We start from the raw sequence: 19,949 nt of genomic DNA, 5'->3' as shown, positions 1-19,949 counted from the left end.
TTTATAACAAAAAGTGTCCTAGCAAAGAGACTACCTCTAAAATATAATACTACTGAAATGACACTTCAATATTGCTTATAACAGTAATTGCAGAAAGAATAGCGAGTAACTTTAAATAAACATAGGAAGCCGTTTTGTTTATACAGTTTGTAGTTGATCAAAACTGTTGTTGCGGTGGCACCGCACCCTTACTACTGCAGGAGACTGGATTTGAAGCCCCGCTCGGTCTCTTTCTATGAGAAGTTTCCAACTTCTGACCCTGTCTGAATGAATTTTTCTCCAGTTACACCATTTGTCCTTCCATATCCTAGGTGACATGCAGGTTAGACTGAACAAATTCTGTGTAAGAATTGTCAATCTATATATAAGCACACCCTGCACTGGCATGGTACCCTGTCCTGGGTTTTGTGACTGCTCTGTGTATGAGGGGGCCAGGACAGGTTCTGGCTCCTTTAAGCCTAAAAAAAAAATGTATGAACAATTATTTTTTTCCCATAGAATGATTGGGAAACTGAGGGACACTTTGTTTTTGCAGTATTAATAATAGGTTTGTTAGATCATTTTTATTATTACCAGCAAAAAAAGTGTTTGGTGGTTTCCATGTTTCATTTAGCTTAGGATACAGGGCCTAATAAAGACGTTGTACAAGTAATTATAATATCAGAACCAAGCGCACATTTGTTTCCCACATAAAAGTGTGCAGTAGCAGATTCCATCTTGTAGTTAGACATATTCAAAACTTATTGTATATTAAGTGAGTAATCTAAGTTACATGCAAATATCAATTATCTTTGATATTGTGTCTTGCTATCTTATTAAAAGTATTTGCTCTGCCAACAATTTTCTGTGTGGGAGTGAGTCCTCTGTTAAATTAATCGACCTAATTCAGCGATATGTCTGATATTCAAATCTTCTCAAGCATCCATGTGATGTGTGCTGCCTAGTTTGAAACAAGGGGTGATGGTGGTCATTTTTTACTGAGTGTTGTGCAGTAATTTCAATTCTGCATTGGTGCTGAGCGATCCATCTAAAGTCTTCACCCTTAGATAACCTAACCAGAGAGCTTTTAGTTATTTTATCAGGAAAGAAATGCTCTCTTGCACAACCGTATTATAATTTTCTGCATTATATATATATTGTTTATTTGTTTTTATGATGATGTTTGTGGTGATCTCTTTTACTAACTTACACTAATCTTGCTTGTTCTTTCTCCCTCTCCTATGCTGCTAGCTAACATGGATAGCTCTAAAGGTAAATGTTTTTACCTGTTGATACTGTCCACGCTTTGTTGGTTACATATCTAGATGGAAAACTCAATTGTCAAGTTGAGCGGGTTTCTTAACTCGTTGAGTATGATATCTAACTTGCATTGAGTGGAGATTGTCTGTGAGGTCTTTTAGAAAATGTTATGGCTCATTTTTTAAAGCTTGTTGACAGAAGCATTTTATTCCAGCTGCTGTACTTTAATCTGTGAAGAGTCCATTTTGTTTACTGGCTCTAACTGTGAAAAGGTGATATACGTCATAGGCTGCATAAAGATGCCATTACATCTGCAGGCCTGGCATGTGGTGGCAAAGCTGTGTAAATTTAACATAAGATTTTAAAGGGCAGTTACTTAGTATGGTATTGTGTATGGCAGGGATTAACTAACACTCTATAAAAATCTGAAAAACAAAACATGTAGTAAATATACTGTTATCTTTCAATTTTGAAAACAGCAGGCCAACATGTTTTTCTCAGTTTCTTAGAATTAAACTCTATTTTCTGCTTAAGTCAAACTCTCATCTTAGCAGAATGTACACTTTTAGATTCATTGGCAGCTCTAAATTGGTCCGAAATTAGTGTGTCCTTCGAAGACCAGACATCACATGAAGGGCTGGTTCCTTTCTTGTGCTTAAAACTATTGCTAAGTCTCTGCTTGGAAAAGACAGCCACTGTCTGTATAGAGTTTGTATATTCTTCCTGTGTCTTGAGTTTCTTCCATGTGTTTCAGTTTCCTTCAAGAGTTTGAAATCGTGGAATGTAAGTTAATTGGTGACTCTGAATAGGCCCAGTAAGTGTGTGCATGAGAGTGCCCTTCAACTGGTATCCATCTCATCCAGTGTTGGTTTAAATCTTATGCTGGTTACTAATGGGATGTAGGGCTATCTCAGTAATCCAGCAATACAGGATGGTCCAGATCTAATTATACAGATCCAGATCTTTTGGATGACTGATTTATGCATGGACGATTCCAGTTCGGTGCGAAGACGATTCTTTATGTCGTCAGTTTGCACACTTCCCGATGTTCCAGGATTTTTCAGGTGATTTTCTATGTAATAAGCTTAATAAGTTATAGCATAATGAAAATTGCATGATTAGATCTGGACCACCCTATAGATTAAACAAGTTCATGACAAATAAAGGGATATTTTAGCTATATTTTTTTTTTTATCCAGTCACTGTACATGTGTGCTTTAGGTATAAGAGATATAATTATATGTATTTGAAAGAAAATTGCACCAGTCACAATAAACAGCAATTCTGGGTGCCATCATGTGAAAAGACAATTTCCCCACGGGGACTAACAAAGTACAGTATATCAGATTAAATCAGAATCAGATATGTTGGCCAGTATTTGTGTACCGTACGTGATTAACATATCCTTGATTATACCTTTTTCTTCACACATTTTCCTCAGTGTATTCTGCCTCATCTTAATATGGCTGATCTTGCCAAAAATTCCTGTGCCACTTACCATTTGACATCTTGCTTCTATGCCTCCTGTGACCCACTGAATGGAGTAATGCAAGTAGCACTTGAATGACCTTCGTTCCAAATTACATCCAAAAAATTCTGAAAGTAATATTTCACATATACACATTTTTGTATTTATAATGACAAAAGACTTGGATTTGAAGGTCCACCAGGGCAAGATGGCATTGTGTTAAAAGAATGCTGCACAGCAGTATTGAATTCACTGTAAAGGATTAAAGAGTAATTTGTGAAAATATTTTAGAAAGAATTGAGAAATAGTAAAATATAAAAAAAATTAATTTTGGGTTCAAGTATTCGTTTAAAGTGTTCACAATCATAAAAGTCTATTTTAAGAGTGACTAGGTGATAGTTCCAAAGTAATATTTTTCTGATAAATATTTTTTGTAGTCCACAGCTATCGAATAATACTTTGTTCTTGCTTAATATATGCATAATAGATTTGCACAATGGCTGGAGGCAAGAATCATATTTCACACCAACTGGAATATTTTAACTCTTTCTGCTGGAATTGCTTTCTGTGCCTTTATTTTTACAACAGGCTAAAATCTGTTGTTAGTCTTAAGTGTTATTTAATACAAACTGAAAAAAAGTCAGAAACGAATTAAGAACAACACATTCATAATTTTTCTCTTAACTGCATTTTTCTGTTGTTCAGTTCATACTCTGTCTTCATTTGTTATCCTTTTATGCCAGCCAACACTACACTTAACACATTAAAAGAAATGTAACAAGATCTCTTCTCCTAAGGAATATCCTACACTGACTAAAAACTAGACAATATTGAGTTAGGGTGGTAATGATCATCATACTGTATGTCAGTTAAATGTGGCAGAAATTATATCAGACATAAATTGAGAAAACATCCAACCTTCCATCCATTTTCTGCTTCTTATCCAGGCCATGGGGGCAACAGTCTAAGCAAACATGCCCCACCATCTCCTCCAACCTCTTATGGTTGTGGAAGTGTTCCAAGGCCAGCTAGGGGATATATTCAGTTTTTCCTGGGTCTGTCCTGAGGTCTCCACCTAGCTGGATATGCATGAAACATCTCCTCAGGGAGGTGTCCAGGAATCTTCCTAATCAGATGCCCAATCCCCTTCAATTGGCAACTTTTGATGCAGTTCTACTGTGAACTCCTCACCTTATATCTTCAGACTGAGCCCATTTAATTTACACAACTTGTATCTATGTTGTAGGTTTTCAATCGCTACTAAAAGCCCATGACCATACAGTGCATCTGGAAAGTATTCACAGCGCATCACTTTTTCCAAATTTTGTTATGTTACAGCCTTATTCCAAAATGGATTAAATTAATTTTGTTCCTCAGAATTCTACACACAACACCCCATAATGACAACGTGAAAAATGTTTACTTGAGGTTTTTGCAAAATTAATACAAAAAAAAAATTGAGAAATCAAATGTACATAAGTATTCACAGCCTTTGCTCAATACTTTGTCGATGCACCTTTGACAGCAATTACAGCCTTGAGTCTTGTTGAATATGATGCCACAAGCTTGGCACACCTATCCTTGGCCAGTTTCGCCCATTCCTCTTTGCAGCACCTCTCAAGCTCCATCAGGTTGGATGGGAAGCGTCGGTGCACAGCCATTTTAAGATCTCCCCTGGGTGGAATTGAAGAGTCGCATAGTGTGGGGGAGGAACGATCTCCTCAGTCTGTCAGTGGAGCAAGACAGTGACAAAAGTCTGTCACTGAAGCTACTCCTCTGCCTGGAGATGACACTGTTCAGTGGATGCAGTGGATTCTTCATGATTGACAGGAGTTTGCTTAATGCCCGTCGCTCTGCCACAGATGTTAAACTGTCCAACTTTACTCCTACAATACAGCTTGCCTTCTTAACAAGTTTGTCTTTCAACTTTATGCTGCCACCCCAGCACACCACCGCGTAGAAGAGGGCACTCGCCACAACCGTCTGGTAGAACATCTGCAGCATCTTACTGCAGATGTTGAAGGATGCCAACCTTCTCAGAAAGTATAGTCTGCTCTGACCTTTCTTACATAGAGCATCAGTATTGGCAGTCCAGTCCAATTTGTCATCCAGCTGCACTCCCAGATATTTATAGGTCTGCACCCTCTGCACACAGTCACCTCTGATGATCACAGGGTCCATGAGGGGCCTGAGCCTCCTAAAATCCACCACCAGCTCCTTGGTCTTGCTGGTGTTAAGGTGTAAGTGGTTTGAGTCGCACCATTTAACAAAGTCTTTGATTAACTTTCTGTACTCCTCCTCCTGGCCATACCTGATGCAGCCCACAATAGCAGTGTCATCAGCGAACTTTTGCACGTGGCAGGACTCCGAGTCATATTGGAAGTCTGATGTGTATTGATTGAACAGGACCGAAGGTGCCCCTGTATTGCTGCACACAATGTCAGACCTGCAGTTCCCAAGATGCACATATTGAGGTCTGTCTGTAAGATAGTCCACAATCCATGCCACCAGGTGTGAGTCTACTCCCATCTCAGTCAGCTTGTCTCTAAGGAGCAGAGGTTGGATGGTGTTGAAGGCGCTAGAGAAGTCCAAAACATCATTTTTACAGCACCACTGCCTCTGTCCAGGTGGGAGAGGGATCGTGTAGCATATAGATGATGGCATCCTCCGCTCCCACCTTCTCCTGGTATGCGAACTGCAGAGGGTCGAGGGCGGCGGACCTGTGGCCTCAGGTGGTGAAGCAGCAGCCGCTCCATGGTCTTCATCAGATGTGACGTCAGAGCAACAGGCCGGAAGTCATTCAGCTCACTAGGACGTGATACCTTTGGGACAGGGTGATACAAGATGTTTTCCAAAGCCTTGGGACTCTCCCTGTTCCAGGCTCAGGTTGAAGATGCGCTGTAGAGGACTCCCAGTTCCAACGCACAGGCCTTCAGCAGTCGTGGCGATACACCATCTGGACCCGCTGCTTTGCTGGCACAAAGTCTTTTCAGCTCTCTGCTCACATGGGCTGCTGTAATTGTGGGTGGGGATGTCTCACCTATGCTGGTATCAGCAGAAGGATGGTTGGAGGATGCAGTACTCCGAGGTGAGAGTGGGTTAGGGTGATCAAACCTATTAAAGAAGTTGTTCATTTGGTTTGCTCTCTCCACGTCTGTCTCAATGGCGGCACCCGCTTCGAGCTGCAGCCAGTGATAATCTTCATCCCATCCCACACTTCCTTCATGCTGTTGTTCTGCAACTTCTGCTCCAGCTTTCTCCTGTACTGCTCTTTCGCCCTGAGCTGGACTCGGAGTTCCTTCTGCACGCTTGAGCTCATGCTGATCACCACCTTTAAAAGCCCTTTTCTTCTGGTTCAAAAGGCCCTTGATGTCACTTGTAACCCATGGCTTGTTGTTAGCATAGCAGCATACTGTTCTTACTGGAACTACAATGTCCATACAGAAGTTGATGTAATCAGTTGTGCATTCAACAGCCTCTTCAATGTTCTCACTATGTGACCCAAGCAATATATCCCAGTCTGTAGTTCCAAAGCAGTCTCTCAGAGCCTGCTCTGCCTCAGGGACCACTTCCTGAATGAGCGTGTAGTTGTAGGTAGGATCCTCACTCTTGGTTTGTAGTGAGGCTGAAGCAGAACCAGGTTATGATCTGCTTTCCCAAGCACAGGCAGCAGGTGGCGCTGTATGCGTCTTTAACGCTTGCATACAGTAGGTCGATAGTCCTGTTTCCCGAGTGTTACAATCCACATACTGGGAGAAGGCAGGTAATGTTTTTCCAGCGTTACATGGTTAAAGTCTCCAGCGATTAGCACAAGTGCCTCAGGGTGCCTCGTTTGTAACTTAGCAACTGCGGAATGGATGATGTCACTCGCCATCTCGCGCTCGCTTGAGGGGGATGTAAACAATAACAACAATCACGTGTCTAAACTCTCTGGGCAAGTAATAGGGGCACAGACTTATGGCCAACAGTTCGATGTCCCTGCAGCAATTGGAGATTTTAACGTTTACATGTCCTGAGTTGCACCACTTTGTATTGACATAGAGAGCGAGTCCTCCTCCTTTCTTCTTTCCGCAGGTACTTGCGTCTCTGTCCGCTCTAACTGTGCTAAACCCGGTAGCTCCACGTTAGCATCTGGGATGGTAGTTGTTAGCCACGTTTCACTAAAACACAGCAAGCTGCATTCTCTGTAGGTTCTGACATTTTCACCAGCACAGCCAGTTCGTCGATCTTATTTGGTAGTGAGTTCACATTTCCCAGGATCACAGAAGGCACCGACGGTTTATAACGCCATTTTCTCTCAAGTTGTCTCGATTTAATCTTATCTTTTATTTTTGCGCTCGGCTGCCCGATATCGCCTTCTTACCTCGTCAGGTAAATAAGGAACCACACCGGCATAAGCATTTCTTCTCAGTGCTTTAAGCTGACTACTTGAATAGGCGATTCTTGGAGTGTAAAAATCCATGTCAAGTAGTAAAATAGTAAAAAGTGTCCAAGGAGCAATTCCACATAAAAGAAAGTGGTAGAAGTGATCAGTGAAACAGAGAAAAATAGAGATAAAAAGGTAAAAAGATAAAGTCATATACGGAGCTGCTGGAAAGGCTGCCACTCGGATGCGGCGCCGGAAATCTTGGCTGTGTGCTTAGGGTCGTTGTCCTGCTGAAAGATGAACCGTCGCTCCAGTCTGAGTTCAAGAGCGCTCTGGAGCAGGTTTTCATCCAGGATGTCTCTGTACATTGCTGCAGTCATCTTTCCCTTTATCCTGACTAGTCTCCCAGTTCCTGCCACTGAAAAAGATCCCCACACCATGATACTGGATGGTATTGGCCTGGTGATAAGCAGTGCCTGGTTTCCTCCAAACGTGACGCCTGATATTCACACCAAAGAGTTCAATCTTTGTCTCATCAGACCAGAGAATTTTGTTTCTCATGGTCTGAGAGTCCTTCAGGTGCCTTTTGGCAAACTCCAGGCGGGTTGCCATGTGCCTTTTACTAAGGAGTGGCTTCCGTCTGGCCACTCTACCATACAGGCCTGATTGGTGGATTGCTGCAGAGATGGTTGTTCTTCTGGAAGGTTCTCCTCTCTCCACAGAGTGACCATTGGGTTCTTGGTCACCTCCCTGACTAGGGCCCTACAACCCCGATCGCTCAGTTTAGATGGCCGGCCACCTCTAGGAAGAGTCCTGGTGGTTTCGAACTTCTTCCACTTACGGATGATGGAGGCCACTGTGCTCATTGGGACCTTCAAAGCAGCAGAATTTTTTCTGTAACCTTCCCCAGATTTGTGCCTCGAGACAATCCTGTCAGAGATCTACAGACAATTCCTTTGACTTTATGCTTGGTTTGTGCTCTGACATGAAGTGTCAACTTTGGGACCTTGGCTTATACAGTATAGACAGGTGTGTGCCTTTCCAAATCATGTCCAATCAACTGAATTTACCACAAGTGGACTCCAATTAAGCTGCAGAAACATCTCAAGGATGATCAGGGGAAACAGGATGCACCTGAACTCAATTTTGAGCTCCATGGCAACGGCTGTGAATATTTACGTACTGACAATGCAATCCCCACGAAAGACACTGTAAGGGGCACAGCGGTATGACATTTTCAAGTCCACCAAACACTCGTAGACTTGTAGAACATACTTCCATGGTCCCTCAAAAATTCACATGAATGTGAAGAGTGACTGGAATATAATCTGCTTTGTTCCTCCTCAATTCAAGGTTCTACCAGCAGACAATCCCTTGTTTCTAGTATTCTGGCACATGCTTTCCAAGGGAGCCTGAGTCGTGCAATCCCCTGAAAGTTGAAGCACAACCTTCAGTCTTCTTTCTTAAAAATAGGGGCCACCACCCCAGTTTGTCAATCCCTAGGCACTGTCCCCAATCTCCACACATATGTTAGAGTTGCATCAACCAAGGTAGCACAACAACATCCGTAGACCTGAAGAAGTCCAGGCGAATATCATACCCCACAATAATGTTAAAACATATTATGAGTAAGAAATGTGGAAAAAAAAACATTTTATAAAAAGTTGTAAAGTGTTACAGAGTGTTATTAATCAATTTGTATCTGAGATGATAAATAAATAATAAATATCCTGACACAGATATCTGTATCTTTAAGTAACTGCTCTACTACTTTGTCTCATTATGGAAGCTAAAGCAAAATAAAATTTATAGGGTCCACACATAGACACAATTTCTGTTAATTTCATTGTGAGGTTATCTTTGAAAACACTAACAATTATTGATTCTGCTTTCATTTTACAGTATGCCCTATATAAGAAGATGACACAAGCTGCTATTCTAATCCAGAGTAAGTTTCGTAGCTACTATGAGCAGAAGAAATTCCAACAGAGTCGGAGGGCAGCAGTTCTAATTCAGCAGTACTACCGCAGTTACAAGGAATATGAGAGGCTTAAACAGAGTCATCGGGGCACCTCCAGTATGCAGCAGAAAATAAAGTGAGTACTTGAACATTACTAAGGCAGATAAGACATCATACATGAGCAGTAATGAAGCTACTGCAGAATTAAATAGAAAGCTGTTTCATCTGGGAACATGCAGTAAAGGTATCATGATAGTTAATACAGTGGACTTGAAATTTTCAGCAGAGAAAGCTGAAATTGTATATACAGTATGAGTTAAAAGATATAAGTGAAACAATGCCATTATGCACAATCTGTTGCAATCACCACTAAAGTTACTGAAAGAGATGACAATTCTTTTTTACATTTTTATATTGCCATTAGTTCAGTATTAAATCATTATATTTATAGACCTTTCAAAAAATTGATGTAGTAATTTTTATTAATATTCATGGAATGTAGATACTATACATATTTTATTACAATGGTCAACACAGTATTATTCTGATAGACATTTCACTGCTAGTACAATATAGTAATATTTAATACTGCTTTAGTTCCAGTGCAAATATAAAATCAGTATATCCTATGTGTCAATGAACAGTTTATATACATGTCTGTTTTGAAACATTTTATGGAAGAGCTAATTCATAACTCGTTTAGAAGGTTATAATTAAAAGATCTATTAAAATATCAAAGGAAGTTTGTAAAGTAGAAGTCTGTCAAATGAATTAAGTACATTTCTATTCTGCCAAGAGAATCATTTGAATTTCCAGTTGTGTTATTAAAGACCAACAAGTAATTACATCAACTCATTAGTTAAACATATTTTATATTGTGATAAAAACACAAACCAGACATCATAGAAAGGTTCGGGGCAGCCATCCGTTTAAAATCCCTGGCTGCAAAAAGTTTTTTAAATTGACAGTGATGTACGCAATACTGAGTCCAAAACAGAACTGATTTCTTGGTGGTAAGATGGCGGCTTTAAAGGCCCATACAGGAAGTGACGTCATCGTGGAAGCCGGAACCTGACAGGATTTCTAGGGAACAGTCTGCAGGGAACTGAGAAAGACAGTTAGTGCACCCCGCCACCCCCTGGTCGGATGTGGTATTTCCATTACTTAAGCCCTTCAGCTGCCTCCTACTCGCACATGTGTGACAATGTGTAACAGATAAATTATAGAAAGGATTATGAATAAAAATTAGATTGTTCTGAAGAAGATTAAAATAAATACAATCATAAAAACATGTACATATCATTATGAATATTTTCAGTATAACAAGTTAGACCTGTACGTATCTGTTAATTAAAACCTTATAATAAAGATTTAAAGATTTTGGAAAGAGAGAATATTTGAAGTAGTTATTTATTATACTTGACCATATTTATTTTCAGACTTGGTGTCAAAAGCTGGAATTCTGAGTTCAGGGGTTGGGTCTCAAAAGATGCACAACATGTTTCATAGAAATGAAATAAATATTTGAATTAATTTTGTGATGACAGAAGGGATGTTGATGTCTTTTCTTGCAGACTTCTTTTCTGTTCTGATTGAAACTTTGCTTTGACTCTTTGATTATCTAGGGATATTTAAAAAATGTGTCCACCTCTTCTGCCTTTCCTTTGATGATTGTCTCCCTTAGTTAATAGTGTAACATTTCTCTCATAATTCTGATTAAGAATAGCGACAGACAGATAGTTCAATCTGTCAGTCATTCAGTCACTTATATACTTATTCTTCAATGGGAAATTTGTTTAGTCATTCTATAGTAGAACTTTTAGCAGTAAGAGAAGACTGAATGATGATTAAGTATTATGTTTATGTAGCATGTGAGGAGGGATTTGACAAACCATTTAACCTGAATCTGTCAATTGTCACTTTGTTACAGTAATTAATTTAATTAAGATGTTCAAATTTTGTTTATAGAATTGATGTGTAATTTGAAAAAGGAATCTACCGTATACTGATAAATGGATTTCTATGTAAGGTGTGTTGTGATTTAGGGAAGAGCTGGGGCTGATGCTTAGCTGTTAACTGTTTTTTTTTTTTATTTCCTAAGAAGTTTTCATCTTCAACTTGGCTAAATGTTTTTTATTCATATCCCTTGAGGGCCCTGGGTATGACGTTAATCTGCATCCAGCCCTGCATGGAGGCCCTCCAACCTACAGGGAAAAATCTAGGGGTTGGTGGCAGAATTGGCACTCCGGGCACCATAAAAAACCTCACACTGTTCCATTCCCTCTGAACTAGTGTGGTGCTGAGGTGTCACCTGTTGCATGGCTATACTTGGGTCCTAATCTGGGAAACTGAGTTGGTTTGTCATGTGGTGGGTGCAGAAATACACTGTATCAGCACGTGCTCCTAATCACCCCTCTTGTGGGACCTCAGTTCCTTGTAAATTATCATGGAATAAATTATCTTGTATTTATCTTACTTACACTATTGTTTTGTTTCGCAACACATGTTGTGATGCTATAGTTTATAAATGGTGCCTCTTAATTACTCTGCATACTCACTCATAGTTTTACTATTTTTAGAGGGTCCTTCCTGACCAAGAAACAAGACCAGGCTGCCCGTAAGATTATGCGCTTCTTAAGACGCTGTCGGCACAGGTATTGGTTTTTTTTTTTTTAGCTTTTGATGCATGAGACCGGGTATTTCTGCACGTCTTAATAATTAGCTACTAATTGGGTTTAACATCTCAGGGTTTAGCTTTTTGAGTTATTATTCCTAACACAGTTATTTTAATGTCTTCACGTAGTTTCCCACAAAGATTTGCAATAATTTAACAATGTAATGGAGTTTAGCTAGAAACGTTTTTAAGCATCTTCCTCTGTCTCCCATGCAGGATAAAGGAGCTAAAGCAAAACAAAGAGCTTGAAAGTTTACAGAAGAGAAGCCTGGCCACTTAAAAGCCACACCAGCATGTGAATCACTAGGACTTCATTTTTTTCTTTTTCCAGTTACTGTTTTATTCTATTTATTGTTTTTTATTTCCTCGAAGACTGTTTGTCTCCTCTTGAGAGAAGAAGCAGACTAAGCAGTGGACCAAGTAATGGGACAGGGAAAAGAGGTGCACTTGGCTACTTCTGGCTCTTCAAGATGGCAACGCTTTACAGAGGGTTTTACACCCATTCTTTTGCATTTCAGACTGTTTAATACACAAAGCAAAGACAATAAAAAAAAAGACTATACTTTGACTACTCACCTTTGGAATGTAATGTGTGGCGGGGAATGCCTTTTCCTTTTTTGTTTCCACTGGAACTTTGTTAGAGTCTTAAAATTAAAGAGCACTAATGCTCGTTTCTCCAGTCTGAAAACCTGCATTCATTGACCTTGTGTCCCTTCTACACCTGCTCCATGGCATGCCCACAGGGTGGCCCTGACTAAACTGTCGTACAGGTGCTACTCACTTAAGGCCATGAAGAAGCTTTCCAATTACCTTTAATTGCATAAGCAGACATATGATGTATTTGAAATATGCTGTTCAATTTAAAGCGGGTTAATAATTTAGCTACATACCAGACTGATATTTGTTCAAGGAAGGCAGCAGTGACATTTAGTATTGCCTGCAGTGTGAAGTAGATTTTGAAAGAACAGAGAAACATTCCCTGTAGGAAAGACTTCAGTGCTGATTGTTCTGGCGTAAACTTTCAGGGTAATGACTGAGTGCCTAATGTGATTTTTGAGCGGGGCAGGGAGAAGCATTGATTTTATTTGGAATATATGAGATTACATCTTAAAAAACATCACTTTAATCATACTGGTCTGCTATTTGAACTCCTGTGTTCTTGTCAGGTGCCAATATGTAAACTCATCCCTAGGCTATCTAATGGGCTTTCCTACTGTTTTGGCACATTTTAAATATAATAAATACAAACATGCATAAGTAGGAAGAGCGGGTTTCACTCCAGTGCATGGACAATGTTACTGAAGTCAAGGGGTTTGTACTCAGTAATGATTTTGGCTTTACCTTTTGGCTTTTTTGTTACATTTTTACATTTACTAAAGACACTATACTCCATATTTCCATCTTATAAACATCAGATTTGAGATCACCTTTTTGATGCTTAAAAAGATCCTTTTGTACTGGTAAATGATAACCTGTGTCTGTTAATACAGGTCAACCATTGTCTATGTGGTGCCATATTCAGAGTCTGCTTTTGACAAGCATAACTGCTACAAGTTAACATGAATCAGAATGTCAGTCTTCACTGAGTCTGATTATGAGGCTTATGACTTTTAGCTTTCTGAAATCTGATCTTGTCTAATTTCATTGCAAAAACTGCTGTTAGCTCCTGATCATTGTAGCTATCAGAGGTTTTGCAGGTTTACAACCTTGTGAGACTTTCGGTATTATGTAATTCACTTTGATTAAGAATTTGTTTTTAGTAAGCAAGATATGTTGCATCACACACTAAACTTTTCGAATACTACCTTTTAACTTTTTTGAAATTGTCTATTTTCCAAATTGCTTTGCAACACTGAAGAAAATGATTTTCAAAATAGGACAATATCAAGTCTGAATAAGGCCAATGTACCCCATACATTATCTGTCTGAGCTGTGCTCTACTGGGTAAATGTCTAGGAGGGTTATACTGTATGCCCAACTTGTTTTAAGCCCTAACCCAGTTAAGCTTAGAGCCTTTCCACGTGAAGAATCAAGTAACCATATTATTGTTAATTTACTGAGCTCCATTCATCTATGGCATAAGTGGTGAGCTCATATACAGCAAAATCTTGTAATAAATACATATGCTACAAAACAGTAAACAATTAGACAATCACACCATTGTAAGTTAAAAAAAAATACAAAAACTTAGTATGGGGAACATATGTATGGTAAAATAAAAATAAAGACAATCATGTCAATATATACAAAGTTAGTGAAGTACCACAGATAATGAAAATATTACGAATAACGACAGACATCACCAAAACAAAAGTGAGAATGCTAAGATGAGAATTTAAAAACAAGGAGAATATATCTATTTTTTCTGGGTTGATATGGATGAAGCCTCATGGTTTGAAACTAGGAGAAGCCATAGCACAGGGAGCCACAGGGTTGAATGAACCTCGTTGAGTGTGGAGAGAACCTTAACTTCAGATTAGCTTTAGGTCTCACATCCAAGGATCAGATATGGCAATAGAGCACAGGAGATCAGCAGTGCAGGCCAGTGAGTGGAGCTGCTGTACTTAAAGTGCTTTCTAGCTCAGTAGCAAGTAGCAGAAGATCCTTGCATATTTAATTTACAGCACTAGCTATTACAGAACACCTTGCCAAAAAAAAATAAAAGGCTAATCCAAGTAACTGATGAGTGCGTCCTCCACCCACACGCGAGCACTTTAAGAGCCCCGCCTCGCAGTTTGTAAATAATAATTCTGTAATGCTCTTGTAAATGGACATGGTAGAAGGCTGTAGAAATGGTAGCTGGTAGATTTCAAAGAACCCGTAGAAATTGTTTAGGTTTGTACAAAGACAGGGCCTGAATAAATATGCAGCACAATGTAAATATTGTAATAATAAGAAAAAAACTAAAGGAAATTATAGCTGATGATATATTTAAGGTAAAATAATAATGCAAGGTTACTGAAAACTGAGAAAATATTATTGCTGTTATTAAAATGCATGTACTTATACAAAGGAATGTTGTGTGTTCTGATATTTTAAATTAAATGACACTACTTCTGTTTACTATTTATATATGTTTGCATGAGTTTGTAAAAGTTTGCATTGAAGTAATAACAATAACACTAAATGCCACAAGGAAACACTAACAATAATGATGTTATGTTGTATATGCACTTTTTATTTTTTTTTTAAAGCTTTATTTCTTTGGGGGTGGGGGGGGGGTTCCAATGCCTTTGTTTCAGTTGCTACTAGTAATATGTTTAATAATAAAAAAAATATTCAGCATTGCCTGTGTTTTAATATTGCTTACTGAAGACCTATTTTATGATGGAATTGTAAACTGTTCGCTGTGAATCAGTGACACGGATTGTGGCACTTGGTGTTGGTATCTCTGCAGTATGAGACAGTCTGACTTGAGAGGGAGTTTTGAAATGTGATTCATGTTTCTAGCAAAACATTTTTGTTGTTTTTTTATATTAAAGAAGTAACTAATAGAATAGAAATGCAGTTTTTAATCACTTTAATAATTATACTGCAATAGTCAATGTTAGTAATTAGTCCTTATCACTGTGTCGTAATTTCACCTTCAACTCATCAATTAGAGGAAAACACCTTTGGCAATGGTGGCAGGAAACCAGAGTACCCTCAGAATAACCAATCATTATTGTACAAGGTTGCCTGTTTGCCAGTCCGATGCTTGGTACTGTATATAAAGTAAAATGGTAATTTTTTTTCCCTAGCATACAGTATGCAGGTTGCAACACAGTACTTAAAAACTATAAATATAAAAGACACGTGGAACGTGACAGATAATTGAACAGTGAACAGGTAAACTTACTTTTTGATTACTCTGTACTTGAAAGTTTTCAATTTATCTTTAATTTCTGTTTTTTCTTCCACTTTCCAAGAGATATGCAGGCTTAGACCAACTTGGCACTTCTAAATTGGAGTGTGGGTGTGTGTACGATTGAACCCTGCCATGGACTATAGTGGTCCCTGCACTGTGCCCAGTGCTGCCAGGATAGATTCCAGCCCCTGGTAACCCTAAATTGTAGCTAGCAGACTTGAGAATGACATTATCGTTAATAAATTCTTCCTTTGTATGCGAACATTGCCTAGTTGTGTATGACAGTCACTTCTGGATGCATGTCATAAAAAGATAAGCTTATTGTCTGACTTAATTGCTGAGAGTGGTGACATGTTGCATATATCACTGTACTCCTTCCATGTGATAGTAATAACCCTATAAACCTTATAATTATATTACCATAAAACAGAAATGCCTCTTTTGGAATTTGTAGTGGGATTCTGTAGACACCTCTCTAAAAGTCTGTCCAAGAAGCTCTATATTCACATTCAAATTACATTTAAAACTCACCTTTACCCTCTTGCAGTAACAGATTTGAGGTGTCAACTGTATTCACCCTGAGTCTGCTGTATTGAAATTTCATACTGTCCGCAAACTCATGTCGTTTAAGTTCATCTTTACTAATGTAGGCTCTTCAGTTGGTTTCATTTCAGCTAATCATGTTTGAAATGATCTCATGATTAACCTGTTGGTTTGGACATGTGCAGAGGTATATTGGGAGAAGGATGTTAAGGATAGAGCTGCCAGGGAAGAGGAAGGCCTAAGCGAAGGTTTATGGATGTGGTGAGAGAGGACATGCAGGCGATGGGTGTAACAGAACAAGATGCCGAGGACAGGAAGATATGGAAAAAGATTATCCGCTGTGGCGACCCCTAACAGGAGCAGCCGAAAGAAGAAGATGTTTGAAATTATCTCACTTGATATAAATCTGGTTGGTGAATTGTTTCATAACAGACCCCATGTTCGAACAAAAGGTTTCTCATAAGTATAAGCCTTAGGTTTTAGTAGTAGTGTTACTGTTACATATACAGATTAGTGTGAATAAACAACACAAAGATGTGAAAAGAGTGTGGCTCAAGCTGAAGGATGGTAAGACTATGGAAAATCTTAAAAAGGTTCTGACAAACCATTTAATGACTCAGGAAGGACAGGAATTAACCCCAAAAGGAGATACTGTCAGTAGATGCCTTAATGAGCCTTCTGAGGAGGCAGTTTCCATTAAAAGTTGCAAAGCTACAGAGATGGATAAAGTCTAGCTAGAAATTCTGAAAGCACTGGATATTGTAGGGTTGTCTTGGTTAGCAAACCTTTTTAGTGTCATTTGGAAAGTGTTGGCAGTCCTGATAAAAGGGTGTGTTCATTCTACATACAAATCACACTCTTTAGTCACCCCAGAAGACCCTGCTGGAACAACTATTCCAAATACCATAGCTTCTTTAGTGTTGTTACTCTCAGTGCACTACTCAGAGTATTTTAACCCACTGTATCCAAGTATGGAATCACAGCTCTACAGCAGCTGATCAAAAAGAGAATTATTGGGATACAGCATCTACCACACACTTCCTCAGCCATGTGCACAGTCTATTTGAACTGCGCCAATACAGTAAACTCTTCACTGTAGCTTTGCACTAAAACTGTAATATTGCACAACCTGATCCACTTTATGAACCATCTGCACTATACAGTATGTACAAGTATATTGTACTTATGCTTTCATATTGTATATGTTTCATTGCTTTTATCATATTATTATTACTGTTATTTTATTTTTTATAGGAAAATAAGTTTATTGGGAATTTGCATATTGAATCTCATTGTACCATACAATAACAATAAAGGAATTGAATTCAATAGAAGATATCGCATATTTACAGGTGATGACAACTGGCTTCTAAGTCAATTTAGATTTCCAGGCGCTATCTTCTTGGAGCTCTTAATATCATTTTTAAGATGAAATGCAGTAATGTATATTATGTACTAGCAGAATACCTGCGCTTCGCAGCGGAGAAGTAGTGTGTTAAAGAAGTTATGAAAAAGAAAAGCAAACATTTTAAAAATAACGTAAGATGATTGTTAATGTAATTGTTTTGTCATTGCCATGAGTGTTGCTGGCATATATATATATATATATCTATCTATACACATACATATATATCTATCTATACACATACATATATACAGTTATATATATACATATACACACATACATATATATACACACATACATATATACACATACTGTATATACAACATATACATATCTACATATATACTGTATATACACATATATATACAAATCTACATATATATATTAGGGGTGGGACTCGATTAAAAAAATAATCCAATTAATTAGAGGCTGTGTAAGAATTAATCTTGATTAATCGTATGTAATCGACACGAAATTTGCCCCAAATCGCAAATGTTTTTTTTTTTAATTTAAAACGGTTTTAGTGGGCGACAGAATCAAATATTAGACATGGACATGAATATTGTAAACTGAAGCTGTTTTAATTTCTGAAAAAAAGCTTTTAAACTGCATTTGAATTCAAAACAGAAACAAAAATATCATCCCTGGTTAAAATTGGGCAGACTTAAAAATAAAGTGGTAGTTTAAGTACTTTAAGTACATTTTCAGAATAGTATTGTCTTTAAATAATAATAACCAAAATTTCAACATAAAGTGCAGTTTTCTTCTTAAAAAATAAGTCAGAAACATAAAAGGTAATTTGACCAGCTTACTCTTTAAACTCTGAGTAACATTAGCCAAAATTATTTTGTACATTAGGCTAAAACAGTGTGATCATTGAACATTTTGTAATTAGATGTATTTAGAATTACTAACGGTCACGGAAGTCCAATGATCCCCAGTAAGAGCCACAAAGTCCGCTTTCTGTAATGCATCTAATTTTGCTTGCTTTTCAGTGTGCACAAAACCATGCTTTTATCAAGGCTTCGGGTAGTCGAAATGATCAGTCGTAGGAACGCGCTTTATTCCGACTCTAACATTTTTGTAGCTGTGATGTGTGCATCAGTGTAATGGATGTACCAGGAAATCATGCATTGACAAAAGTTCCCGCTTGCTTGGAATTGAAAGTGTGATTAAATGCTATTTTTAACGCGTTATGGAGTACATGCATCAAGCTTCTCAGCTGTGCTTGTGCTAAGAAAGGGAAAATTTTAAAAATAACGTAACATGATTCTGCTAACCTAATATTTTTCATACGCCCCAAACCAAGGAGATGCTAAGGTAAAATGAATCAGGTAGCTACATACATAGTCAGTACACCCTCTCGAATCGAACCTCGAATGTCGGCGTTAGAGGCTAAGACTCTACAATTAGCCACAGCGTGTGGCTTGTCTATGCTAAAGTATGTATTGTAGATCGGGTATATATATACATTTATATATATATACCCGTATCGCAGTGGAGAAGTAGAAGTTATGAAAAGAAAAGGGAACATTTTAAAAATAACGTAACATGATTGTCAATATACAGTAATTGTTTTGTGAGTGTTATTGAATGTTGCTGTCATCAAGGATTTGATTATCATTATTTCTTTCAATCAGGCTCGTATTTGTAGGATGTGTTCAAGTTACATTCCGTGTTTGTCAATCGTTGTAAAGATAAGAGGTTTCATTCATCGATTAGTTCCTTACTGCGTCAATAAACAGCTCGTCTTCCTCTTTATCTGAGATGTGACAAACTGCATGCACGTTTTTTTGTTTTTTTTACACTGTCTTCCTTTAGCAGGACATTCACTTTTTCCACCGTGTGCTTTGTTTCCGCAGTAGCTGCACTTATGAATATGATTGTATGTATAAGACGCTTCATATTTTTTTCTGCCTTCTCAATTGTGTAATTCGGTTTTGTTCAGCACTCTTTGGAACTGTTGCTTTTGTCTGCGCATTGCGCCAGTTCACGGAGCCGCTTGGTGTTCTTGCATCGAAGGTTCCCAGCTGTACTGGTGCCATCTCGTAATGTCAGCTAAGACCCGGCACTTAAAAGTTTCTCTCGCAGTTTCAATGAGTTTGTGCCAAACACCACCCTGACCATCTCATCTTCCTCTGCATAAGCGCAGTCCTTCACCCGTGAACATTTACCGGCAGTGTTTGTATTGGATTGCCGCTGATGGACGGCCTTATATGGGCAGGCACTAAATTACAAACGCTAGTGGCAGCCTGTCTATGAACTTAATTTAATATAAACTTACGGTTCACGCCGTGCTTTGTTTCCGCAGTAGCTGTACTTATGAATATGCTTGTATGCATCATTTGCTTCATAATGTTTTTCTGCCTTCTCAATTGTGAAATGGCGTTTTGTGCTCATCGCTGTTTGGAGTTCTTACGTAGGAGGCGTGATGATGTCACATGAAA

At 38.4% G+C, this 19,949-nt stretch overlaps 1 protein-coding gene across 6 annotated transcripts in view; it reads left to right on the top strand.

The window, feature by feature from the left end:
• The window catches only part of camta2 (calmodulin binding transcription activator 2), a 274,044-nt gene extending 259,052 nt beyond the window's left edge, over positions 1 to 14,992 (top strand). For 4 of the 6 annotated variants that reach the window (XM_039747207.1, XM_039747206.1, XM_039747203.1 and 1 more), the window contains exons 20-23: positions 1,231 to 1,251; positions 8,976 to 9,169; positions 11,613 to 11,687; positions 11,924 to 14,992. In XM_039747207.1, the coding sequence (XP_039603141.1) occupies positions 1,231 to 1,251; positions 8,976 to 9,169; positions 11,613 to 11,687; positions 11,924 to 11,987 (354 nt within the window). In that variant the 3' untranslated portion in view covers positions 11,988 to 14,992. The remainder of the gene's footprint in view (positions 1 to 1,230; positions 1,252 to 8,975; positions 9,170 to 11,612; positions 11,688 to 11,923) is intronic. The other 2 variants (XM_039747208.1, XM_039747205.1) reach the window with 1 other exon arrangement.
• Positions 14,993 to 19,949: the final 4,957 nt, after the last annotated feature.

This window comes from Polypterus senegalus, chromosome 3, assembly GCF_016835505.1.
Source record: "Polypterus senegalus isolate Bchr_013 chromosome 3, ASM1683550v1, whole genome shotgun sequence".
NCBI lineage: Eukaryota > Metazoa > Chordata > Cladistia > Polypteriformes > Polypteridae > Polypterus > Polypterus senegalus.
This window is presented reverse-complemented; position numbering and strand designations above follow the sequence as displayed.